The 23947-nt window shown below is 38.3% G+C and overlaps 1 protein-coding gene across 5 annotated transcripts in view; it reads right to left on the bottom strand.

The window, feature by feature from the left end:
* The window catches only part of celf3a (cugbp, Elav-like family member 3a), a 69812-nt gene that overhangs the window by 29939 nt on the left and 15926 nt on the right, over positions 1-23947 (bottom strand). For 2 of the 5 annotated variants that reach the window (XM_032580765.1, XM_032580763.1), the window contains exons 1-3: positions 13023-13488; positions 10933-11085; positions 8442-8524 (exon numbers count right to left, since the gene is read on the bottom strand). In XM_032580765.1, coding sequence (XP_032436656.1) covers positions 8442-8524; positions 10933-11077 — 228 coding nt within the window. In that variant the 5' untranslated portion in view covers positions 11078-11085; positions 13023-13488. Of the gene's footprint in view, positions 1-8441; positions 8525-10932; positions 11086-13022; positions 13491-17892; positions 18117-22056; positions 23847-23947 lie in introns of those variants that run through there. The other 3 variants (XM_032580764.1, XR_004341547.1, XR_004341546.1) reach the window with 3 other exon arrangements.

A 23947-nucleotide genomic window follows, 5' to 3' on the forward strand; every position in this document is an offset into this window, starting at 1 on the left:
CACAAGTGGAAACAGGCTAGGAAGTGGAGGTTCAAAATACATTTAAAAAAAAGTAAATATTTTCTCATTTACATTTTCTATAAATTATGCTTGATATGACTGTCAATAATACAAAATTTCTCAATCTAAAAGTACTTCAATTAACTGTTAGTCAAAGGATAGGAAGAATGGTGATGGAGTTCAGCATAAAACAGAAGCTAAGGGAAAAACTGCAACACAAACTAAAAACAATTATCAGTTGTACTAAGGTTGTGCTAAACACGAAGTAATATGCATCTTCTAGTCTTCAACACAAAAAAAACAAAAACAGAACCTGCAAACGAAAAAAGAGCCAGTAGAAGCTGCTAAGCTTTTTATACATTCACTTTTTGTAACATTTAGAATGATAAAAATTAAAACAGCAGCATCTTTCCAGTATATTTTTCCAAAAAAAGATACTAATGAACTCCAGCTGAATCTTTAGACATACTGATCAAAGAGAATAAACAATGATAATTTGATTTATGCTGTATTTGTTTTTACTTTTTTAAATCACAGAGTGAGAAACACATTTTTAACTCCTGACAATAATTATTCTACACATGAATCCCTCTAACTGATGTGCATTGGTTCTTAATATTTGTCATGAAATTCTATTTTACCTTATTTTTTTTAAACAAAGATAATGGGCAGAATATCCTCCATGGTAGAGATTGAAGTTAGTTTTTGCAAACACAATTATGTTGTTTCAACAAGGCCCAGGTTGCTTTAGATACCTTTTCCCCTTTAATAAATAAAATTGCCATTTGAAAATGCCTTTTTGTATCTACAAAGGTAATCTTTGTCTAATATTAAAATTTGTTTGAGAATCTGAAACCTTTACTTGTAACAAAAAAGTAAAAACAGAAGAACAGTGAAAGGTTGTAAGGTCTGGTTAGGGGTTAATTTTCTAAATCTTTATGCCAAGCTGAGTTAGCCTGTGTTTCACTGCAGGTTAATTTCGAAACAAACCCAGTTAACAAGCTTTTGTCCTAAAATCACACTTTTCATTTGTTACAACAAAAATTGTATCCATTTCTCATAAAACCCTGAAATATGTTCTGTTTATAATCCCATGTAAAATGCTAAATTTGTCTTTGTTTACTTTGTAAAATGTTCCTACAAAGGTTAGTGGATTGTAAAAATCGCTCCGATTCATTTCCAGCTATGTTAATTATGCAAAAACATTTCAGGTCCACTATCCAGTGGTGAACAACTCTGTTTGGTAAAACACCTCGACTTCATGTGGCACACTGAGGATGTTACTGTCTCCACACAAATGGGCTAAGACAGGAACGAATCAGCAACAAGAGACAGGGAGAGATGCCCAGGTCGGACAGAATGAGTACAGCTAAAGAGAAAAATCTCTCTTCCAAATCTCCACACGCCGAGAGAAATTTGGTTTATTGCCTATGCCTGCTTTTTTTTTTTATTTTAACAGCTCCACTACTCTCATTTCCTTACCCTGCCTTCAGCTGCTTTTTCTCTTCTCACTTAGAGCCATACTCTCTCACCTGAAATTAAACACAAGGCCAGGTGCCACTCTGATACGTCCATCTGCTGCCTGGCGTCTATCTCTTCCTTTCTTTTTCCACGTCTTTCTTCTTTTTCATTGTTAGATGAGACAAAGGAGCCGTAAGAGTGACTCTTTCTACCCAGAAAGAGAGAGGAAAAAGGCAGCACTGAAAGTTAATGACATCTTTCAGCTTTCTCTCCTTTCAGGTGTGCTTTCATTTAGGATTTCCTTCTCTCACTCCTATAATTGCTATCATGTTATTCCTTTTGTATCACCCCGGCCATGAGATGCCAAAGTTAATTATTCTCTGGCAGCGCAGGTGCAATTACATGACAATTACACCACAGCTGGTGGCAGGGGTGGAAGCAGATCTTGTCCTTGTGGGCGTGTTTAGAGCTAATAAGATGGTTTTCTGTCTTTTTTTTTTTTTCTCCTCCCCATCTTTGGCGAGTCAGAGCTCGAAACGGGGGCAGGGACGGATTGGCAGAACACAGGAGGGTTTAGCTTGTTCCACATGGCTTAGAGGTAAGAGGTTATGAGGAGGAGAGCTGCTGGAGTAGGAGCAGACGGGGGGAAGAGGGCTTTATCACAGGCGCTGGGCCCTGCTGATCCTGTATGAGAGGTCAGGAAGGGTTACCCTACTGTCACGCTAACAATGGGATTTCTTTTATCGCCGTCCTAATAGCGTCCGCTCTTTAAAACTGTCTCTACGTCCCCCAGCTGCTTTACGCCTGCAATTACAACAAACGTCCAGTCCTGACACCTGATTGGAAATGAAAAATAAATAAATTCACCAATAATGTTTTTAGGTTCAAATATTGTCCCTGGTCCTTCTATGGAAAAGACACAAAAATATCAATTCTTTAAAGCAGGGGTGTCCAAAGTGTGGCCCTGTTGATGACTTTATTTGGCCACCAATCACAATTCTGCAAAGGAGCAAATCTAGTCAAAGGAAAATGTTAAAATGTTAGAGGAAGGGCTGGACAGTAAATCAATAACAATATGTATCGCGATATACATGTGATCAAAATCAACAGATAATACGTCTGGTAGAATATTCAATATTCAATATATGGAATATTCATTAAACTCCAATCCAGAACAGTGCAGCATTCTGGGAGATGTAGGCAGAGGAAAGGCTTTAGCTGCTCAACTTCTGACGACCAGCTAAGCAAAGTGAGTAGCTTCAACTAACTCACTCACTCTGGTTACCTAGCAACTCACTTACTTTTTGGTTACCTAGCAACAACTTGTTGAGTCACTGGCTCAACAAGCAGCAGTTTAAGGTTTTGCTGTTTAAAAATGAAATCGACAGCATGGAGTGAAAACTGTGAATAAAAGAGGAAAGGTCACGCCACCAGTTTGGTAGTATGTCAGTTATTTAAAAAAATTTCAATTAAAAAATAATTATCAATATCGACTGAAATTAAATGCTTATATTGTGATACATTTTTCAGCCATATTGTTGAGACAAAAATTATTTCTCATTTATTAACCAAGTTTCTGGGTTGATCTTATTTTTGTTGTAAACAGCATCAAAAACATCCAGCATCTTTAATAGAAGAGACTCCGCTAGATTAATCCAGAGAGAGCAACTTCCTGTTCTTGTCGCTGAGCTTAGACTAAAAAACAAAAACAATCCACCCAAAAAACTGTGCATGCTTGTCTTATATTAATTAATGTTTTGCATCTACAGTCATTTATGGATGGGTTTTTCCCAAAAATCTGACAATTTTGTTAATTCCAGTATATTATAAGTTGATAAAATAAAAAAAAAGTGCTTTCAGCTTCATAATTTTGGCCCTCAAGGCAAAACATTTGGACACCCCTGCTGTAGAGGGATAATAAAAAACATAATTTTTTTAATGTAAAAATAAAATTAAAGACGTTCGTTTATAAAACAATATATATAAACAGTAAGTAAAGCAAGGATCCAAACCACACAATGAGATTGTAGCTATATTTCTAGGAAAATGGATAATCCTCCTTTTTTTTCAGAACCTGTATTAGAGAATCTGTAATCAGTGTGGAATAATCCAGTCCAGATTTGACTGGTCTTTACTGCAGCAGTTTTTGATATATGCAAAAAAAGGCTCTCGGCCCAGGGCGACACAGCCCAGGGACGGCAGTGACAGAACTCGAGAAAAAAAATAAACATATTATCCTCCTGTGATCAAGACGAGTTGCTTATTTTAAGGTTTTGTCTTTTCTTTTGGATATGCAGCATTAAATTAAAGGGTTTCTTTGAATGAATTTTGAAAAAACATCCTTAAATGCACAGATTATTTTTTAAGCTTAAGATTGTGTGAAAAGCTCCATCTATATACCGGACAATATACCTGGACTGAACTACATTGATTAAAGATTCTTTTAAAAAAAAACTTGGTTTGGTTCATTTATTTCTTTTTGTTTTCAAATGTCTGAATAAAATATTTGATAACAAACTAGGCTGCAGGAGAGCAACATTTATCCAAGAGGCACCACTTAGTTTGTAATCTTAATCAAATACTATGCTGTCAAGTATTAAAAATGTTTCCTCTTTTTGTTTTTACAAATTTAATAATGGTTAGGTGTCGTTTTTCTATCAACCTAAATAAACAGAGTTGTGAATCTGGTTGCTTTGTAGTGTCAGGGGTAGAATTGCTCAACAACAGGGGGTAAAAATGACATTCCCTCTGATGCATCATGGTTTTGTTAAGGCAACAGATTAAAAAGGCAAAACCAATTATAGAGAGACAGAGGAGATAAAACAAATGGAGAAAAAGGAAAACAACAACAACAGCTACAAATAAAACAAAATAACATAGGAAATGTTCCGATAATTATAAAAGAAAAAAGTAAGACAAAAAGAGAAGAGATACACACATGCACAGATTGATTAAATACAAAATTGAGATACAAAATTAAAATGATCAGTTCTCTGATTTCACTCTTTATAGGTATATCTTTGAGTAAAATGAACATTGTTCTTTTATTCTATAAACTACTGACAACACGTCTCCCAAATTCTAAGCAAAAAATGTAGTATTTATTTGCAAAAAATGAGAAATGATCAAAATAACGAAAAATATTTTTTATGTTTTTATTTTTTCCTACCCCACAGGGAATGCTGCCTTGGATGGTGAACCACATCACCCATAATAACAACCGACACTACTGATTGTATATCACTAATAAAGGGTATTCAATGCACTTTTTCAATTATTTTGAACTCCATTTTCTTAAATTAAAGAGGAAACGTATGCCTCTTTCCCACTGCATCATGCATCACAGCGCTTTATATAATTTAAAATAACTAGGCATAATCTAGTGCATACGGAGGTGTTAGACTTGGGTTTGATTTTTGCCCTTCAGAACTTTCTGCATGTATTCCTCCTTTCGTTCTGCCTATTTTCTAAATACGGTGGATAAAAGCCTGTACACTTTCTAAAGTCAAGGTGTGTTTGGCAGCTAACACAGAGGAAAACAAGTTCTACGTCTTTCGCTTTGCGTGCATCTGTCTCCACCTAGCCAGCTTTTTTTTTATCATCAGTCACTTACAAATGGGAACTTTTAGCAGGATTTAGTCAATGCTGTTTCCTTCTTTTCTGATGGCCTTCACACTGATGTGAAAGGTTGTGAGGGCAATAAAACCAGCGTGCTTTGATAGAGTTGGCTTACGGATATTGCCAATCTGTGATTACAGACACTTAGGTAATTTTATCGGGCTATAAAACAAAAACCGATATTGGTCATGGAGCGAGGAAGTTTTGCTGTAAACATGGTGCTGTTTTAACGATGCTCCCTGAAGTAACCCCATAAAACAGCAGGTGTATATACCGAGAAAACAATAGTGCTACTCAGCAAGAACGGCGGCAGAATTAAAGTGGTGCAGAAAATACACTCCTTAAACACAATCGTTACCATAGATACGGAAATTGACTCTCTCAGTGTGTTGCATGGAGACATCAGCGAGTCAGCCATGTTGGAAGGGGGACACAACGGCTAAGGCAGCCTTTTAATTCAACAGGGGAGCTCTGGTTTTAACAGGATTAGACGAAGTTTATGGTTTTACACCACAGAGGCACCGATCAAATTATCAGATTTTCTTTTGAAGGACTTTAAAAACTGACAATCAAATTCAAACAATCAAATGTCACAAAGATGAGCTGTAGAAGCTGAAATGTGCCACATATTCACAAAAAACATCACCAACCTTTCCTCTGAAGTTTTCCGAAAATCGAAACAAAGAGCAGGAAGAAACATCATGTGTCCTGATTCCTCAACAGGCAAAAAAGTGGAAATTTTCAATCTTACATTGAATAAACAGTAGCCTGCTGATTTTGATCTAATTTGTAATTTGAAAAGCAAATTTTTAATGAAGGGATTTATTGACTATAGAAACAGTGTTTAACAACAAACCAAATCAATTTAAAAAATGTACTTGTGTTATTTAAATAATTCAAAAATATTCCAATACAAGATGGAGCCATGTAATTTACCACATTATAGAGCATTGATTAGTTTTTTTCTCGTTGAATTACATACTTACTTTTACAGATTTACTTTTACCTTTCATACACTTTTACCTTTACATACAGTTCTCCAGTATTTGATAGCAATCCCTTTAGACTATATGATTTGCGTCAAACTATTTGGGTTTCCATAGTTACCTGTTTGAATTTTGTCCCATTCTTTATGACTGAGATCAGGGATTTGTGATGGTCACAAAAAATTGACATTCTTTTGTCCTTGAGTCACTTTGTAGCTAACTTGGTGATTTGGTTAGTTTCACTGTCCATTTGGAAGAGTCATTTGTTTCCCAAGCTTTAACTTCCTGAATGAGATCTTGACATTTTGCGTCAATATTTCCACAAAGAGTTCTTCCCTCCTGATGCTATCTGTTTCCTGCAGAAAAGCACCCACACACAACATGATGCTGCCACCTTCGTACTTCACAGTTACAATGTTTTTCTCAGGCTCAATGGTGTTTGGCCATAATGGTCATTATTGTCCGATTTTAGTTTCATCAAACAACAGCACACGTCTCAAAACGCTAAGGTCTTTTCCCCTGTGTGCATTAGCAAACTGTAATCTGCCTTGTTATGCTGCTTGTGGAGTAATAGCTACTTCCTCTCTGAGTGGTTTTTCAATCCATGCTGTTGCAAGACTTGTTTCATTCTGGATAAAAACACTTTCTTACCAGTTTGGACACCAAAACACATTCATCTCTGGGACACAGAACCTCTCTTTTTCATGAGCAGTATGAAAGCTGGCATACGTAAGCAGTGTGTTTGAGGGACTGCCTTAAACGCATCCACAGGTGTGCCTCCGATTATGTCAAATGTTGTTAATTGACATATCAGAAGCTTACAAAGCCATGGTTTTATCATCTGGGCATTCCCAACCTGTTTAGAGCCATAATAATGACATAATTTTCTCTTATTTGGTAGACTCAGTTCGATTGTAGGGCCAAAATTACAACATGTGTCACATTTTCAGCTGGTGCGGTTCACTTTCACACTGCACTGTATCAAAAAACCCAGTAATTGAAAAAAACAGTTCCCCCTCTCGCCTGTGGTGGCGCTGCACCAAGAACTACTAAAGGAAAAGACACAAAACCTCTGAAGAAGATACTGAGCCCAGCTTCCTTTTTCACAAAATGTAAACAAAAATGAAGTAACATCAGATTTTAGGGGTTATAGGACTTATCTTTTGGTTTTGGTTAAAAAAAACCCCAAAAAACCCCCAAACAAACACAAGCCATTTCTCCTGCTTGTGCCAGATTAGCATGTTGCATTTATCCTGCTTTTGGAACATGCATTCAAACCGCACTACAGTACCCTTCAGCCGAACCGAGACCCAGGTTTGTAGACAGACAAGAGTTTGCTTTTTGGTCCCCATTAGAGTACAATTACGCTTTCACACCTCCCCAAACGAACCGGACTTTCTAAACACAAACAAACTAGAGTTTGATTAAATCCGGCTAAATGGAGATCGTGTGAATGCACCTTAGCAAACAGAAAAAAAAAATGTAATCCTAATTGACCTAAAACAATAAATTTTTAGTCTGATTTCATGCCAATGATATAAGTGTATCCAACTAATTATTATCTACCATTATATGAGAAATAATGGCAGCATTTATTTTACAACAACTTGTTTAAGATATTTTGATATTTTTATTTTAACATAAATTATGTGATACTAAAAGTAATCTCTAGCTGCAACCCTAAATTGCACATCCTCTTCTCTCTTCCCTCAAAAGCTACAGTCTTGTCTTCACCTGACATTCCAGAGTGGAAAAAAAAAAAGACGTGAATGATGTAGATTTGAACAAAAATAACCAAAAGGAAACGGGGGTGATGCCTTGTTAGTAAAAGAGGAAGCACAGCACAGCAGCAAACTCTGGGAGCGCACACTCTGTCTTAGTAATTCCTTGCCTTGTCGCTTTGTCTCTCATATAGGCGGTTATTATAGAGACGCGGCTGTCATGTCATATTTAGCTCTGGAAATGTCATTTGGCAGCACACCTGCTGCCTGGCTATGCTAATAAAGCTAGGTTTAACTTTGATTAGAATCCAGAGAGAAGAAGTGGGGGCAGAAGAGAAGAGGAACGTCAACGAGATTAAGAGCTGAAAGAGTCACTCCAGCGGTGAGCCTCATGCAGACATCTCTCTCGACCCGTGACATGTCAGTGCGATGACTCATGCCTTAGCTGGATAGATATGTCTGGATGCATCACATATGAAACATAAGAGGGAGAGCAGCCCCTGACCTTTCCTGGAACATATCGGCTAAAGGGTGAAGTCAAGCCCACATGTCAAACTTGGTTTAAATTCCTTGCGTCCACACGCGTCTGTGTTTGTGTGTTCTGATAGCCCGACCCGACAGATAGCCCGCCTGAAAAAGACAACGACACACTTACCCCTGGTAGGGTCTTCTGCTCGTGCAATGCATTCTGGGCTTTGAGGGCTGATTCTCGTGCACAGTACGTGAGGAAGGCACATCCTGGAGAGAGAGAGAGAGGCAGGAGGTGGAGAATCACATGCATGCTATGATTGAATTCAAATCAGTTGAGTTTACAAAGCTGAAACAAAAATCATCTCAAGGCACTTCAAGGTGAGCAATGAGGACTTGAAAGTTTTATCACGATATTTTGTGGTACAATTGTGATAACGATAAAAGTGACAAAAATGGCGTTTTAATTTAAGTAACTGTACGGCGGTGAGGGCATGTCACAGCATGCATAGCTCCACAAATACAAATGCTGCTCTTGAAAAACATTCCCATTTTTAATATGCTTCTTTAGGACACCAGTCAAATAAATGAGTTTGATTTATATCATTAAGCTGCACCTAGTAATTGCATTTAATCATATTTTCAAATTGATTGATATCTATTGATGAGAAAGAAAATGGCAGAGAAGCCACGAAGTTAAAGTTATCAATAGCTATGTCCAAGAAAGAGTCAGGTCTAAACATTGTAGAGCTGACCCGGAAGAACTTTCTACGTAGAGAAAAGAAAACGATTGCTCTCTGTGGCTTTGTCCTGGAAAGCTAAACACAAAAGTGATGTGGCTGGTCTCCTTTCTATGGGAAAGACCAGAGGTACTTTCTATGAGAAAGAAAAAGAAATATTACACAGACTTAATCGTGCCAATAGCTCTGCCAGTGGATTAATCCAGGAAAGAACGACACAGCCACAAACTCAAATATCTTAGTGTACTTGAAATAAAATCAACTTTCACGTAATTTTTCAGCAAGATGTTTGGGTTTGTTTTAAGTAAGTAATTCCTTAATATTGATACTGGCAGATTATTTCACTTGTAAGACATTTTTCCTGTCGTTGTAGGTTTTGTAAGTTACTTTTGTCTTATTTTAAGTGTACAATTATATTTGCAGAAGAAGATAGATTAATATAATAGTGAGATTTTGTGTTTTTGCAGTGCACCTAAGCAGAGAAGCACTGATCCATGAATACTTTCTATTGACAAAAAAAAACAACTTTAACGACTTAATAGTAGCTGTAGCTTCTTCAATGTCTTTGTGCATAAAAGTGCATAAAAGATACAGCTAAAGACTAAACTAAGAGGTACTTTTAGTATAAATGGTACAACTCATTCAAATGTTCCGTCCAACAAAGAAACATCAAACACAGAGTACTTTCCATGGGGAAATAAAACAAAGAAAGTTCATACACTGAAAGATTTAGCATTTTTTATGCCCAGTATGTTGTTCCATAAAAGAATGTTGACTGAAAACATAAAGACAAACAGCTCTTAGTTTTTAAAGCCATGTGAGATGCCTGATCATAAAGTCTGGAGATACAAGTGTGAGCTTTTAATATCACTCCGCTCCAGCACGATGTATGCAGTCCCACATAATAGAGAAAGGCTTTCATTAACCTTTAAAGCTCCCTCACATCATGAATATGTAAATATATGCAGAATAGGTGTTATAGGTGTTGGAAGGCTGATACCACCTGGCCCATACGTCTCCCAAACGACTGAAGCTTTTTGTGTTGTTGGGTTTTTTTTTTTTTCCTTTTTTAATTGAAGAGCCTTTTTGTTTTCCCTCCATCTGATTTGCATTAGAAATGACAGTAAGGATCATTGTTCATCTTAGATCGCTTCCCCGGCCTCTGTCCATCTGTCAAATGAGATTTGTTGATTTTTCTTGCAAAATATGAACAGCCAGCTCACCATGTGATGAACTGGTGCTTTCAGATTGTCTGAGTGTTCAACTTTTACAAAAGATTTTTGAATTAATTCAGCTGGTCCACGGTGTGAAGGATGTTGTCGGTGAGCAGCAGCTAATAAGGAGAAATGTTTGTGTTTAGAGGTAAAAATGTAACATCGTCAGCTAAAAGTAAACTCTGTGATTAAGCCCTGAGGCAAAAAATCCCTCCTTATCTAATAGTCCCCTTTTTGGCTTTAACATTTTTATTCAGCTGTGTCATTTTCAGCATTAAATCTGGACATGACAAACGGACGAAGCCTTTATGTGCCTTTGATGCTAGAGTTAGTGTTATGCTTCTTGTTCTCAGTCACGAAGCCAAATTAATATTCCTTTTGATGAGCATCATCATAAAAAGGACTCCTGCACAATTTCAAACATGGTCTTGCCTTCATTTATTGATCAATTCTGCACAATACCTTTTCTCTGACCTCAAAGAGATGAGTCATCTTTAATGAAACATGGGTTTTTTTCTTCCCCAGAATAAGACTTCCCAACAGAGTCTGCAACCAATTTAGGGGTCAAAATAACACCATAGATCCTCGTTAGATCGATGATGCATTGTGTCTTTGGTGAGACAGTCATTTAACGTAAATCATATTTAGCGGAATCCATTTGCAAATTAAAATAATAGCTGCGGACAATTTTGCAACCTTACACTTTGTTCTCAGAGGCATTTACCTTTGTGCATCCCAGTGTACTTGTCCTTTATCACCGTTAACTCGTAGATCTTCCCAAACTGTTCGAAGATGGGCTTCAGGTCCTTCTCCTCCAGGTTTCGGGGTATCTGCCCGATGAAGAGCTTGATTGCGTCAGGCTCCTTCATTGAGAAGTCTAAAGAGGAACAAAACACACACACACACACACACACACATATTTATAACAGAAACATAGAGTGGAGGCGTTCAGGAGCCTGGAGGCTTAAATTCACACTGCACAGGAGGTGCAAACAGGAGGCCGGGGATGGAGGTGCAGATGGGAGCGTTCAGTTGAAATGGCTGGCTGAAACGATGGTTTGTACTTTCTCTGTGAAATGTACATCATGATCCTAATAATGTGGATTCTGGCAAGCACGAAATTCACCAACAAAGTTGCATCATGTTAAAACAAATGTAAAAAATCAGTTACTACAGCTTCCTAATCAGAAAAGAAAGGCTTTGATGCATCGTATTTTGGATGCTCTGCGTTCACATTCAGAATGCAAATTATATATTTAGGCCTGTTGACTGACTCCTGATATATAGCTTTTGCTAAAGCTAACAGAAAAGTCCACATGTCACGATGGGCAACAATGAGTGGAGCTGGAAAATGCAAGTTAATCGTGACATTCCCATATTCAAAATAGCACGAAATGTTGCAAGACAGTGATCAGCAAATAGCACACACATGAAACACAACAACCTTACAATGCCAAACATATCACATTTGATATTTGAGGCCTACTCTACCTTCTTAACAAAGTTATTACATTTTGGTAAAGACAATAAAATGGCTGCAAAAGCCTAATGTAATAATTATAAAACAAAATGTAAACATTTAAAGATTTTAAAGACTTAACCTCTTGTCATGTCTGATACAATTATTTATCTGCTAAAGTATTTTCCTCAAAAATCTGCTGCATCAAGTAAATATGTTTTTTAATTAGTAAACGCAAGTATCAATCAATGTTGCGTTGCATAATAAACGTTTTAGGTTATCTAACGATTAAACGAGCGCAAAAGCCTGATGTACTGAATACAACACAAACAAATTTAGAAAACAAGGCGACCAAAAACGGTTTCTGTTGAATAACGAAATACATTCAATACTTTTTTTAATCTGAATTTTCTGATAATTGTTTATATTATCAAGCTTTGAACTGACACCAGAGGTGTCATTTTTAATACGATTATCTTCTAGACAGAAAAAAGTTAGCACTTTCTTGAAAATCCGCATTCAAAACATATTTTTGGTTCTACAAATTAAATAACTGGAAGGTCTACTTCATCAGGTATCTGACAAAAAATAATTTACAAAATCCTATTTGGTGTAATTTTGTTGTCTTGCAAAGACACCCAATAAACTCTTCTCATTTCATCAAAATTTAAAACAGTATATAAACGTATGAAATCACAGAAATAAAAAAGAACAAGCATATACCATTGTACATAAAACAGAAGTAAAATAAAGCAAAAAATATAGACAAATATAGTAAACTGCATGTAAACAACAGCAAAACTGCCAATATTGAACATCAGTACCACAGCTGCATGTTTTTCAGTCTAGGATGATCACATCAGAGGGATTTTAAAACCTACAACAAAAGCTAATTTTATACACATAGTCATAAAGTTTGCTTCTGGGAGAACTGCAAGCTATTTCTCAATTTAAAAATAAAACTTCAAAAGCGAAAAAAGCCACAGTTTAACAGTATGCTTTGAATAAAAACGCACAAAAAAAACAATCAGTAAAAAATATATGCTTTTCCCTTTTAGGGGATTTTTTTTTCTTTTTTTTTGTATGATAGCACATCCGCTCTTTTCCCTGCAATATAACCATATTTTTATACGATCTTTCCATTACTGTAGCCTGAACCAAATCCTTCCTGTGGATTTGTGGCAGATTTGAGCTCAACATGACAGCGTGTCAGTCAGCACAGCTGGAGAGCTCTTTGTCAAGACATCGGTGACAACAACAATGACCTGGACGCGATTTCACGCATTTGAGCATAAAAACACTCATTAAAAACACACACACACACACCCAAAACAAAAGAGTTGAGAGAATAATACCTGTGGTGCTGGTCGTGGCGTTTAAAAAAAAAATCGGAGTGACCTGCTTTGACGTGTCTTCTTCCTTCCTGTTGTTTGGTTATTATTATGTCTCAGTTCATCTGTCCGCCTCTGAATCCTGTAACAAGTTAGGCCCGCACGCCCCCTAAAACAACACAACTAACATCCAGCCGAGGTCCTTCATTCGGCATGAGCGAATTTTACGAGATCTTGGTTTTTTTCCACTACTGTTTTTCACACAGATGCCCTGGATTTCTCTTTTCTTGAATAGGGGAAAAAAAAATAAAAATAAAATAAAATAAAAAATAAAACAAATCTCTTACTGGCGTGGCTAAAAAGAGGGTCTTGTGACAGATGAGTCTTTAGACTTCCCTAATTCAGCCGACCGTAGGGAATTGGCAGTCTGGCTGTCCTCTCCTCTTCCCTGTGTGTCTGTACTCCTTTGACGTCGTAAGCCGGTGTCTCCCTCCCTGTCCATCTCAGCTCCATCCCTCCCCCTGGCTGCTTGAGCCGTGATGTCTGCCGCCAGGGGCCGTCGCTAAATTACCGGCACCGTGGAGGAAAGTATGTGCTACAAAAACAGGGACGCTCCTGCTCACGATGTGTTTGCGCTTACTAATCTACACTTACATGCTTCATTTTGCATATATATATATTTTTAAGTGGAAATTAGCAATGACTACTGAGATCGTTTTTAAAAAGTCACAAAACGTTACCATGGGATTTAAGTGTGGCGGATGTTCATGGAGGAGCTTTAAATATTAAACATGATTTTCAGTTGAGGTGGATTTTAATGCGCTCCATTTAGTCCGCTAATACACTTGTGTTTATAGACGGAAATACAATTTTGTACAATTTTATTAGTTAAAATTGAAGGAGCAAAGAGAGAGACAAGGACAATTTTTATAATTGTTTCCGTTTTTGCAAATTCCACAAAGTCTGACTAGCTTGTGTGGTCAGTTTTGTTTTTCTTACATTTTTTAAAAAGCCTTTAAAACTAAACAGAGGAATCTGTATCCCTTCTGCATTTTTTTGTGCCATTGACAAACCTTTTGATGTCTCCTTCCTTTTCTATAGTAAAATTACATTTTATTTTACTATTTTATTTTAATCCCCCAATTTTCACTGGTGTAAAGAAACACAATTGAAAAAATCTTTCAAATGTTTGCACAAGTAATGAAAAAAAAATGCTTTTGTCCTAGAAAAAATCCTAGAAATCAAATTACAAATCTCATCTTTTTTCTCAACAAAGACTTTAATTGTTGAAAGTTAACATTTAAAATGATTATGCACTGTGAGAAATTAAGATAAAATTGGCATTCGTAAAAATAAACATAAAAAAACAAGATGATGCAAAACATAATACTTCTACAACTGTCAATCTTTTAGAACAATGTGTGTCCACCTGATCCAGTTGGAGCAATTTATTGACAATGACTAAAGACATGAAAATTACATTGAAGCAGAATGAGTTCCTGCAAATAGTCAAATAGTTGACATGATTTACAAGCTCTATAAAACATTTTTTTTTTTTTATCTAATTTGCATACATGGGATGAGAAAGAAATATATAAAAAAAATGATAGTCAGCAATAAACCTAGAATCTGATGTGGTGGGAATAATAAATTAAGTAAAATCCTTTAAAAAAAAATCATTTTGATGACATTTTGTCCATCCCAATCTTTGCACAGGTGGAGCTAAAAGAAAATGGAGGTAAACAGGACTGGGTTACGCTGAGATTTTCCTAATTCACACGTAAAATTGTGTTCCTGAGAAAGAAATAACATCTTTTAGGTTCAGGACACAACCTGGTGGAGACATTGTGTTCAGAAAGGTAGCGTTTCTGGTTTTTTCTTCCTGAAGGTTTTCCGTTTTTCCCTTAGCCTATAAAACGCAGTCGGTCCCTGACATCAAGCGCTTTCAAATCCGCCTTTTGTTCTCGCCGTGGAGCTGGCCGTGGTTCTGAAATGAATCCTCTCAACTCGTGTCACATCACCGGGGATGAAGGGAACGTTCTCTGAGAGGGACGAGTGGGGGGTGGGGGAGGGGGGCAAACAGCAGCAGCAGCAACAAACGTTATTTAAATGTTAAATGTTATTTGACGACACGCACAGAGACTCTCGGGGCTACACGCCCTCTCTGAGATTTGGGCAGCATGTAAACAATGAGCCCACATGACAGCGGGCTGCACACACCCCGGCACACATGCGCACACGCAGAGACTTCAAAGGAGTCACGATCTGGACGTGCGGGGCTCAAACCGCAAAAAAAACACGACGGTGGTTATATTAAACTGATTCTACGCGCACAAATCTCCCTCTTTTTTCGATTCATTCCTTTATTTCCCGGCGCTATAGTTCCTCTTTAGCTCGCCTCGGAGGTTAAGAACCGCCATCTGCCATCAGTCACCAAATCCGGTCTAAGCCTGGTGCCGCAGTTGTTGCCGAGACCCGATTCTTGCACAGTTGATCGGGTATTAATTGTTCATGCAAGTGCTTCGGAAACGTGATCTGTGTCATATAAACGCGCAGCGGTCGGAGGTTTGAAACCAACACTGACATCTGGTGACGAGCTTTATAACCCACACGATGACGGCAGACGAGCTTTCATTATTAATATCCAGCGTACGAACAGTAAACAGATGTTGTGTGAGTGGATTTTGCTGTTTTGTTCGCTTTTAATAGCAGATGCACGGAGTCAGAGCTTATAAATGTAATGCGGAATACCTTAAACGCCCTAGCAGCAATAAAGGATTTACTAAAAGTAGTACACGGATTAAATTAGGCTTTTTGTGGCTGCTTTTAAACTGCGTATTACCGCAAACACTGGTCATAACTCATATATGACGATATTTCTCCCTTGATTTGCACATCAAGATAGATATTTTTTTATTAAAAGCAGAGAAAAATGATATAAAAACATACCTAGATTGCATCATTACTCTTCATGTAACTAATAATACAATGACAATGAACTTTTTCATATTTAGTCACAACATGCTTTGATGGGTTTCCATGAGATTTGATGTGCCAGAGGTCCTAAAGTGCCACCGTCTTATGACTTTTGGATGCATTCCTGCTCCAACAAACCTGAAACAAAATCCCCAATGACCTTACTGGCATGTTAGCAAGTTTTACAAAAACCTGATTATCAACCATTCCTTTGGTTCAGGTGTGTTGGAGCAGGCATGCATCCAAAAGATGCAGGACAGCGGCATTCAAGGTTCTGAGCCGCAGACCCTTGTCGTCGTTGTGAATAGGCCTTTTGGTTTCTTTCCTCAATAATGCTTATTTTAAATGAAAATACTACAAGAAAATTACATAAAGATAAGAGTCTGTTCACTAAATCAATGGGGAAAAAACCCACAAAAAAAATCTTACAGTAGCTTTTACTGTGTAAAACTGGCACAGTTTTACATTCATGAGTCTTAGATCTATGACTTTGTTTTCCAAAAATCAATACATTTCTCACCTAATTGTGATTGAAGACATTTTTTAAAAACAATGTCTTAGTCAGTAACAAATACGCAACTGCAAAGGAAAATGGAGAAAACTTAGAAAAAGCTAATTTCCCTTAGTGACAAATTTGAAACATTTTGCAGCAGGGAATTTCTTTATTTTTATTATTTTTTTTGCTGATGATTTGGGGAAATTTGCTCACAAACAAAAGAACAACCTTGAATTTTTACGGAAGTTTGATTTTAATATGAACATACAGGATACATTAAATCAAAAAGTAAAAAAATGAAAAGAAAAAAAGGAAAGAAATATTTGCATCTTACGGACTGAACAAAGCATCCGATCTACAACATCTCCTTCTTTGTTAAGCACAATGTTAAAATGTTTCTTCCAGTTGATCAGCAGGTTTGGACACATCTCAGGAGGCATTTTGGACATTTTTTCTGTTCTTAGACTCTTTCAACTCTTCACGTTTACCAGATGCCGCTTGGCAACGCAAAGCTAAGCTGCTCCGGGATCCTAATGTGATTCTTTTTAAGTTTTCCCCTTAGTGCTGCATCTTGAGGTTTCCTCTGGCTGGTAGAGAAAATCTAGAGAAATCTTCTGATTGAAAGTTCTCCACCAATATTTAACAAGAAACATTATTTGATAACAATGCGACCAGACTAATATGATTGCTGTACATACAATTTTAAAAAAATAAACTTGAAAGGACGGATTTGTGGTGGACTTCCGGATCTAACTCTGCCTGAGGATCCATAAGTAAGTTTGTCATAGTAAGCAATAAATCAATTAATTGTATGATAAATTAACATGAGAGCAATAATTTCCATTATTTGTGTAGTTTGTTTAATCATTAAAGAGTTGTTACCCTTTCATAATATAGAAAAGCCGCCATTTGACAAATGCTGCAAACATTTGACACATGGTACAAAATAGTTTATTTGACAAAAGTCCTAACTGGCAGTTTTGCCCATTTTCCACATCTGAGCCTAAAGATGAATACATTCTGAAGGGCAATTTTGTCTACAGAGCCTATATAATACAGTTTATTTATTGTTTTATTTGTTTTGTTCATTTACTTTAGGTATTCAAAATGTCTTCCAGTTCCAACGTCAAATGTTCATTAGAAATTAACGTGCACTTGCAATATTATGCCTTTGTCATGACATTGGTTGAAAATGGTTTCAGAACAACAATATTATTGTTTATTGCAGTGACTTCTGAGACAAAATACCGTCGAGCAAAATTAGTTTTCACCATAAAACTTTGGGCCAGCCCTGGAAACACCAACCAAACTCAACACAAGCCAAAACCGAACTCAGGAAAACCTGGGAACACCCAACTCCAAATGACATTTTTGCCCAGCCTGTCTTTGATTGTTTAGATTTTTCCCGCTTTTGACACTTACTGTGGTTTCTGAAGGGTTGGAAACTCGGAGCTTGCTCAGCCTGCCGCGGCGCTCAGCATTCGTTACAGACCGTGAAGAGCCATCATCACCGGGAGCAGAGCAGGATTCAAAGAGGGCCTCACTTCCATCAGCTAACATGTGGCACAGCAGAGTTTTTTTTTTTTTTTCTTCCCCCATCTTCTTCTTTTCCATCACATCAGACACATCAAAGTGGCTCTGGATCCCTGAGGATGAGAACAGGAGGGGGGGAGGAGAGAATAGTGTTAAAATTCAAGGAAAGCAGGTCTATTCCAAAAAAAAAAACCAACACTATCTCTCACTTTGTCGTGCAAAACCTGTGCTATACTTAAGCATCCTCCTGGTGAAAACAGATGTAAATTAATTGCTTCATTTCTTTCAGAGTCTGTGATGTAAAGGATCCCAGCAAGGATCTGCTGACACCTGAACATGTGCCTCCTCATCTACTGTTCCCAATTAGTTTTACGATTTCGTTTCTCACACATAACTCTCAAAAAACCCCAATGTTTCCCATTTACTTTTATTAGCATGTACCTTTTTTTTAACCATCTCATCTGCTTCCGTTTTTTTTTTTTCTTTCGTCATTATGTAGTTAAAGTAGTTCTGACTGCAGCTGATCTGTAAAACCCCAGCCTAATACAAGATCATTTTAATTATAAGAAATGCAAAGAAATGCAAAATAACATCCTCAGGAGTTCCAGGATAATGTAATGATTACATCATTACCGGTTTGAATTTAAAATAAATGACCTGTTAAACAATTAGGATTGATTTAGATCCTGGACCAAACCATTTTATAACCTGTTCCTGTTTCTGAATAATTGGCTCTACTGAAAAGGTAATTTTGGTCATTTTCTGGGCTAATTTAACACACATGTCCAGAAACCTCAACTTTTATGCAACTAATTACAGCCAAACGAGAATAGCATGACAATTTGCTCCCTTCCTGGTGAGTAGAAAGTGATTTTTGTGGCCAAATTAAACGAGATCAATACACACACACACACACTGAAGTGTGCATTTATAGCTGAGCATTTGCTAAACTCCAAATCTAAAAATGTCGACTTAGTAGAAAATGCTTTTTTTCTCAAGTAAAGCAGCCAAACAGTAAAAAAAAGTTAAACCTCTTATTTTCTAAGTTGTTTACATCTATATTTTTAAGAGATTCTTATATTTTTATTTTCTTAAGTCCTTTTAAAGTTTTCCTTGCAATTTTTTGACTAATTTTTTTGCCCATTTCTAATATCTTGAGTGGACGATGCATGGTTCTGGGATTAGAAAGCAAAAGTTTAAATGTACATATGTAAGAATTAGAATTAGATTAATAAACTACCATACAGCAAGTTTTCAAATAACTTTTATTTTAGGAATCATCTAATTAGCATTACAATGATTTTCTGCCTGTTAAACTGTTGTCTTTGTTTTAATGATTTAATGATAGACTTCTGGTAAAGTAACAAAACATTCATTCAAAACTGGTTCTTGCTGTTTGTTCAAAGTAGAAAAATACTGATCCATCTTAGTTTAAGAGTCTCGTTATTCCTTAAAAACATACACAGTTATGACTGAACTTTAGCAATGTTCTACCTGGACTCTGAGGTTTTAGAGGCCCTAAACTGGACTAAAAATGTGTAAAAAAAAAAAAAACTAAATTAATAAATAAATAAAAAAGAAGCTGAAGTTCAAAAAGTCTTCAAAAAAACCTAGAGGAATAATGATCAAGTTCACTTTAAAAAGGTTGAAAGTAAAATTGATCATCCTGATGGCACAAAGTATATAGGGGACGTCTCAAGACATCTGCACAATTCTTTATGTACAGTTAATAAAATAATTATTACCTCCCCTTTGAAATGTGAATTTAGAAAAAAAATTATGAGGAAGAAATAAAATTTCTAAATGAACTAGTTTTTTTTTTAAAAAAAGAAGCAGAAACACGGTGGTGGAAATATTATGCTATTGGGTAACAAAATGGAGGAAAAAATCTGACAAGATCAGACCTTTTTATTGAGGCATCGCACAAACTACTGCTTAACTCAGTGCTGTTGTTCACAAAGCAGGCCAGGGTCATGAAAATAAATCGAAATGGTCTTAAATTTCAAACGAATCATCATTAAGCTAAACATTTCAAAGCGTTTGGAAAGAAAACTAGTGAGAGATCCCTCTAAAGACCCCAGAACAACTGCTAAGATAGTAGTGAATGATTAAGTCAAGTCAGGAAATAGTGTCAAAGATCATTAGAGCTCTGTGCAGCAACAGACTCTGCAGAGGTGACACCTCCAAGCCAGACTGAAATATGTTAAAAGACAGCTTGAAGGAGATTTAAACGGGACTTATGCTTCCTTGAACAGGTTAGGGTCGGTCTACGAACTTTACGAAACATTTCCATTAAATTGTTCTAGTGCAAAATCCTTCTTAGATAAGATTTTGCCTGTTTTGAGCTCCTTTCAGAATGAACTGTGCCAAAGCTCTCCCAACTCAATGTTTACACTTCTACGTGAAAATGGCTGTGAACAGATGCTCAATTGTCTTCGAAAAGCAGAAGTAGAGCCTTCTACACAACCAACAGAAATGCAGCAGTGGTTTCTGAATAGTAAGTTAACAACAAAGCACTTGTCTTTTCCAGTAGTCATTGTACAGCACATACAACCGTAAAACCATTTAAAATTATTCAATTTGGGATCAATAAAATATTTTTGAATAGAATTGAAAACCAGCTGACCAAAGATCCTGGAGCTCAGCCTGGGTTGCTAGGTGACGGGCTGGGCTAGGCTGGAGTTGCTAGGTAACGGCGCAGTGAAATGAATGTGGCACAACATTCTGGACGTTTATGAAACGGCTGATTTTTCAGACACCAAAAACATTAACTTATTGCCAAAAAACTAAGTTTTTTTTTAACCTTTTTGGTTTTCTAAAGAGCTTAGGCCGTTTTAGGAGCAGTAGAAACCCAAATGGAAGCATAAAACCGTGCCAAATGTAAACGTCGCATAACAGGTTCCCAATAGCAAACAACCGCTTTGTCTTCCTACATCACAACCACCAGAAACCTGCCGCTTCACCTCAGAAACTACGTCTGGTAGACAAATGTAGACGCTGTAAGCAAAGACATGAAGGAGAAATCAAGATAAAAAATCCAGAAGGTTACAAACTCTGAAGGACCTGGGGAGATTTGGTGCAAAAGAAGAATGGGCCGGGCTTCAACATTAGACGTGTCAGAGACAAACGACTGCAGGTCAGAAAAGTTAATAGATTTAACTCGTTTCTGTGGAACCATTTTATTTCTGCGCGTAAAAAAACAGCAGTCGAAAGCTGCATGAGGGGGAGGTAATAATTTAGACAACTGTACCCTCCGTTACATTAGAAAATTCCCTAGTGTATTATTTTAAAAAAACTAAGTCTAAATTTAAAACAAACAATAAAGCGTAAAAGTTAAGAGAAAAGAAACAACACACAATTCAAACTCAGATTTTTATTGGTCAGTACAATGACATAAAAACTGATAATATCTTCACCTCCTGCAGATATTTACTCCTCGGGGATGTTGGTGTTGAACGATGAAGGAACAAAAAAAAAAAACACCCAACGCCTCCCACCTTTCTCGATTTGCGGCGATCTCCTTTTGAAAAACTTAACTGAGACGTAAAACTATCGCTGAAGACATCTTGGCGCACTGGCTGAAGGAGCATGGCTTCACAAATAGGACATTTCCAAGTTTGAACAATAAAAAAAACAAAAAACGATTCACCAAATATGTTGTCGGAAAAAGCAACTTAATATTTTTCTTTAAGCACACCAAAATTGATTAAAGTGGGATTTAAATGAATATTTGACAAAAATTACTACCGCTATCCTGCGGATTTGGAAGGCAAAACCGCTTGATGGGAACTAAATTAGAGAAAAAAACATGACAGCAACTACATTTTCTGCTAGTTGGTAGCAAAATTAATGATCGTCATAGACCTGGAGGAACAGAAATATGAGGGACGGTCCGTGAGGAGTAAACCTACAGCTGACTGCATGTGAACTGATTCAATCTAACCTTTATTAAACTAACGGTCCTTTACAAGTTGAACATTTAAAGTGGTGACTCATACTGGAACAAAAACAACACAAAAAGTGAATTACATATGTATATATTTATATATCCACCTCTGATTTTCTTTAATCTTCTGTCTTCACAGCTCAGCAGCCTTCTCGGAGCGCCCCGGGATCTTGTCCGTTTTTCCTTCTTCGCCGCCATTTTTTTCCATCTCGGTTTCTGAACTGTCCGCTGATGCCCACTGGGATCTGCACAGCTTTAACAGAGTTTGGACTTCAACTCTCTTGACTAGCTACTGATTCAAGTTGGAGCTGTCAGTACCGTGGGGGTGGGAAGGGTCTTTTCGGAGGGAACATCGGACCCCCTCCTCTCGGGCCGGGCCGCTTGCCTCTGAACCTCGGGTCGGGGCCGTTGAAACGAGGGAAAGGCGAGAGAGGCAGGCCTCTGGGGGGCGGATGCCGGGATAGGTGTGGGGGCCGAGGTGGAGGGGGCCGCTGGATAGGGTGGCGCATTTCGTGGCGAGGAGGAGGAGGCCGCCTCGGCGCAAACTGACGTGGAGGAGGGGGATTGTGCTGCTCATGGGCAAAGTAAGGGTCCTTTGGAGGGGAGAGCGGAGGAGAGAGGTGCCCACGGCCTCGTGGGTATGGGTGGGGAGGAGGAGGGCGAGGAGGACTCCCCGGTCTGAAATACGCATCATCAGGTGGATAGTAGGGATCGTCATGGAGGAAATGCTCATCATCATGGTAACGCATATCCTCCTGGTGAGGTTGCTGCTGGTGATGCGGGTCATGGAACAGGTCATCCGGGTAATGCAGCGACGTATGCTGATGGTCATGAACCACCATGTTGCTGAAGCTGTCGCCTCTGCTCCCGATGTTGGGTGGAGGCTCCTGCTGAGGGGGGTTCATCAGACCACCCACTGGGGGAGTCAACAGGGGTTCGAAAGTAAGTGGTGGTGGAGGCGGCACTTTTGGGACTGGAGGAAGAGTAGCTCTAAAGAAAGCAGGGGCGACAGGCGGAAGCTGCTCCGGAGTTTGCTCTTGTTGGTATGGGTATAGTCCTGTTGTGTTGTTTCTAAGTCCCGGCGCTAACATGTTGTAGCCGCCAGGCTGCCGAGAGCTCCCCTCGGGGTGGGGATCACCAAACCAACTCTGTTCGTTTGTCCTCTGAAAGCCCTCAATTGTCTGTGAGCCCCCAGCGCCACCTGCAGCTCCAGGCCCTCCTGGATGCATGGGAACATGTTGGTAATGTGCAGCTGGCGCAGGAATCCCACTCTCCAACATCTCCTGATTGCCAATGGGGAAGGGCTGGAAGATCTGCCCATTTTGAGCCAAGCCTGGCAGCGGGTGAGCTACATGTCGGGGGTTGTTGGGGTTCTTATTCTCAAATGCTACAGGAAGAGCATTGGCTGCTTTGTCAACAGATGACAGATTCTTCCCAGAAGGGAACGGGACCGCCACCGGCTTGTCCATGATTTCATCTTGAGTGGGAGTGCCTCCTCCCTCATCCCTCACTGGCGTTCCCTCCTGGTTGTCTGTGCCAGTTACCGGGCTAAAACTCTCCCCTCGCACAGCCGGGTTTGTTGGAAAACTCTGGTCGAACACACTGAACGCGGGGTTCCCCTGCAGGAAGTTGTGTATTTTTGACTCTAAGCTTGTAGAGGAAATAGATGGTTCTGGATCTGTACTCAAATCCATATCTCTGTGCAGAGCCTGGACCAGGGCAGAGGCTTTGGGGGCTGGTTGAGAGTTCTGCTGTGCAGAATGCACAGGTGGTGGAAAGGAGAAAGACGTGCTCCGAGGAGGTGCTGCTGATGCAGATGAGGACGGGTGAGAGGAAGCAATCTTGCCTGGAGGGAACGGGTCTGGGGCCATATTTGGAGACAGTAGAGGAGTGACACCTAGATGAAAAGAGAAACAGAGAGAGAGAGATAGAACACAATTGAGTATTTACCGCATGTTTACTGCTTTCAACATGAAATCTAAAATAAAACAGATGATG

Source organism: Xiphophorus hellerii, chromosome 13 (genome assembly GCF_003331165.1).
Source record: "Xiphophorus hellerii strain 12219 chromosome 13, Xiphophorus_hellerii-4.1, whole genome shotgun sequence".
NCBI lineage: Eukaryota > Metazoa > Chordata > Actinopteri > Cyprinodontiformes > Poeciliidae > Xiphophorus > Xiphophorus hellerii.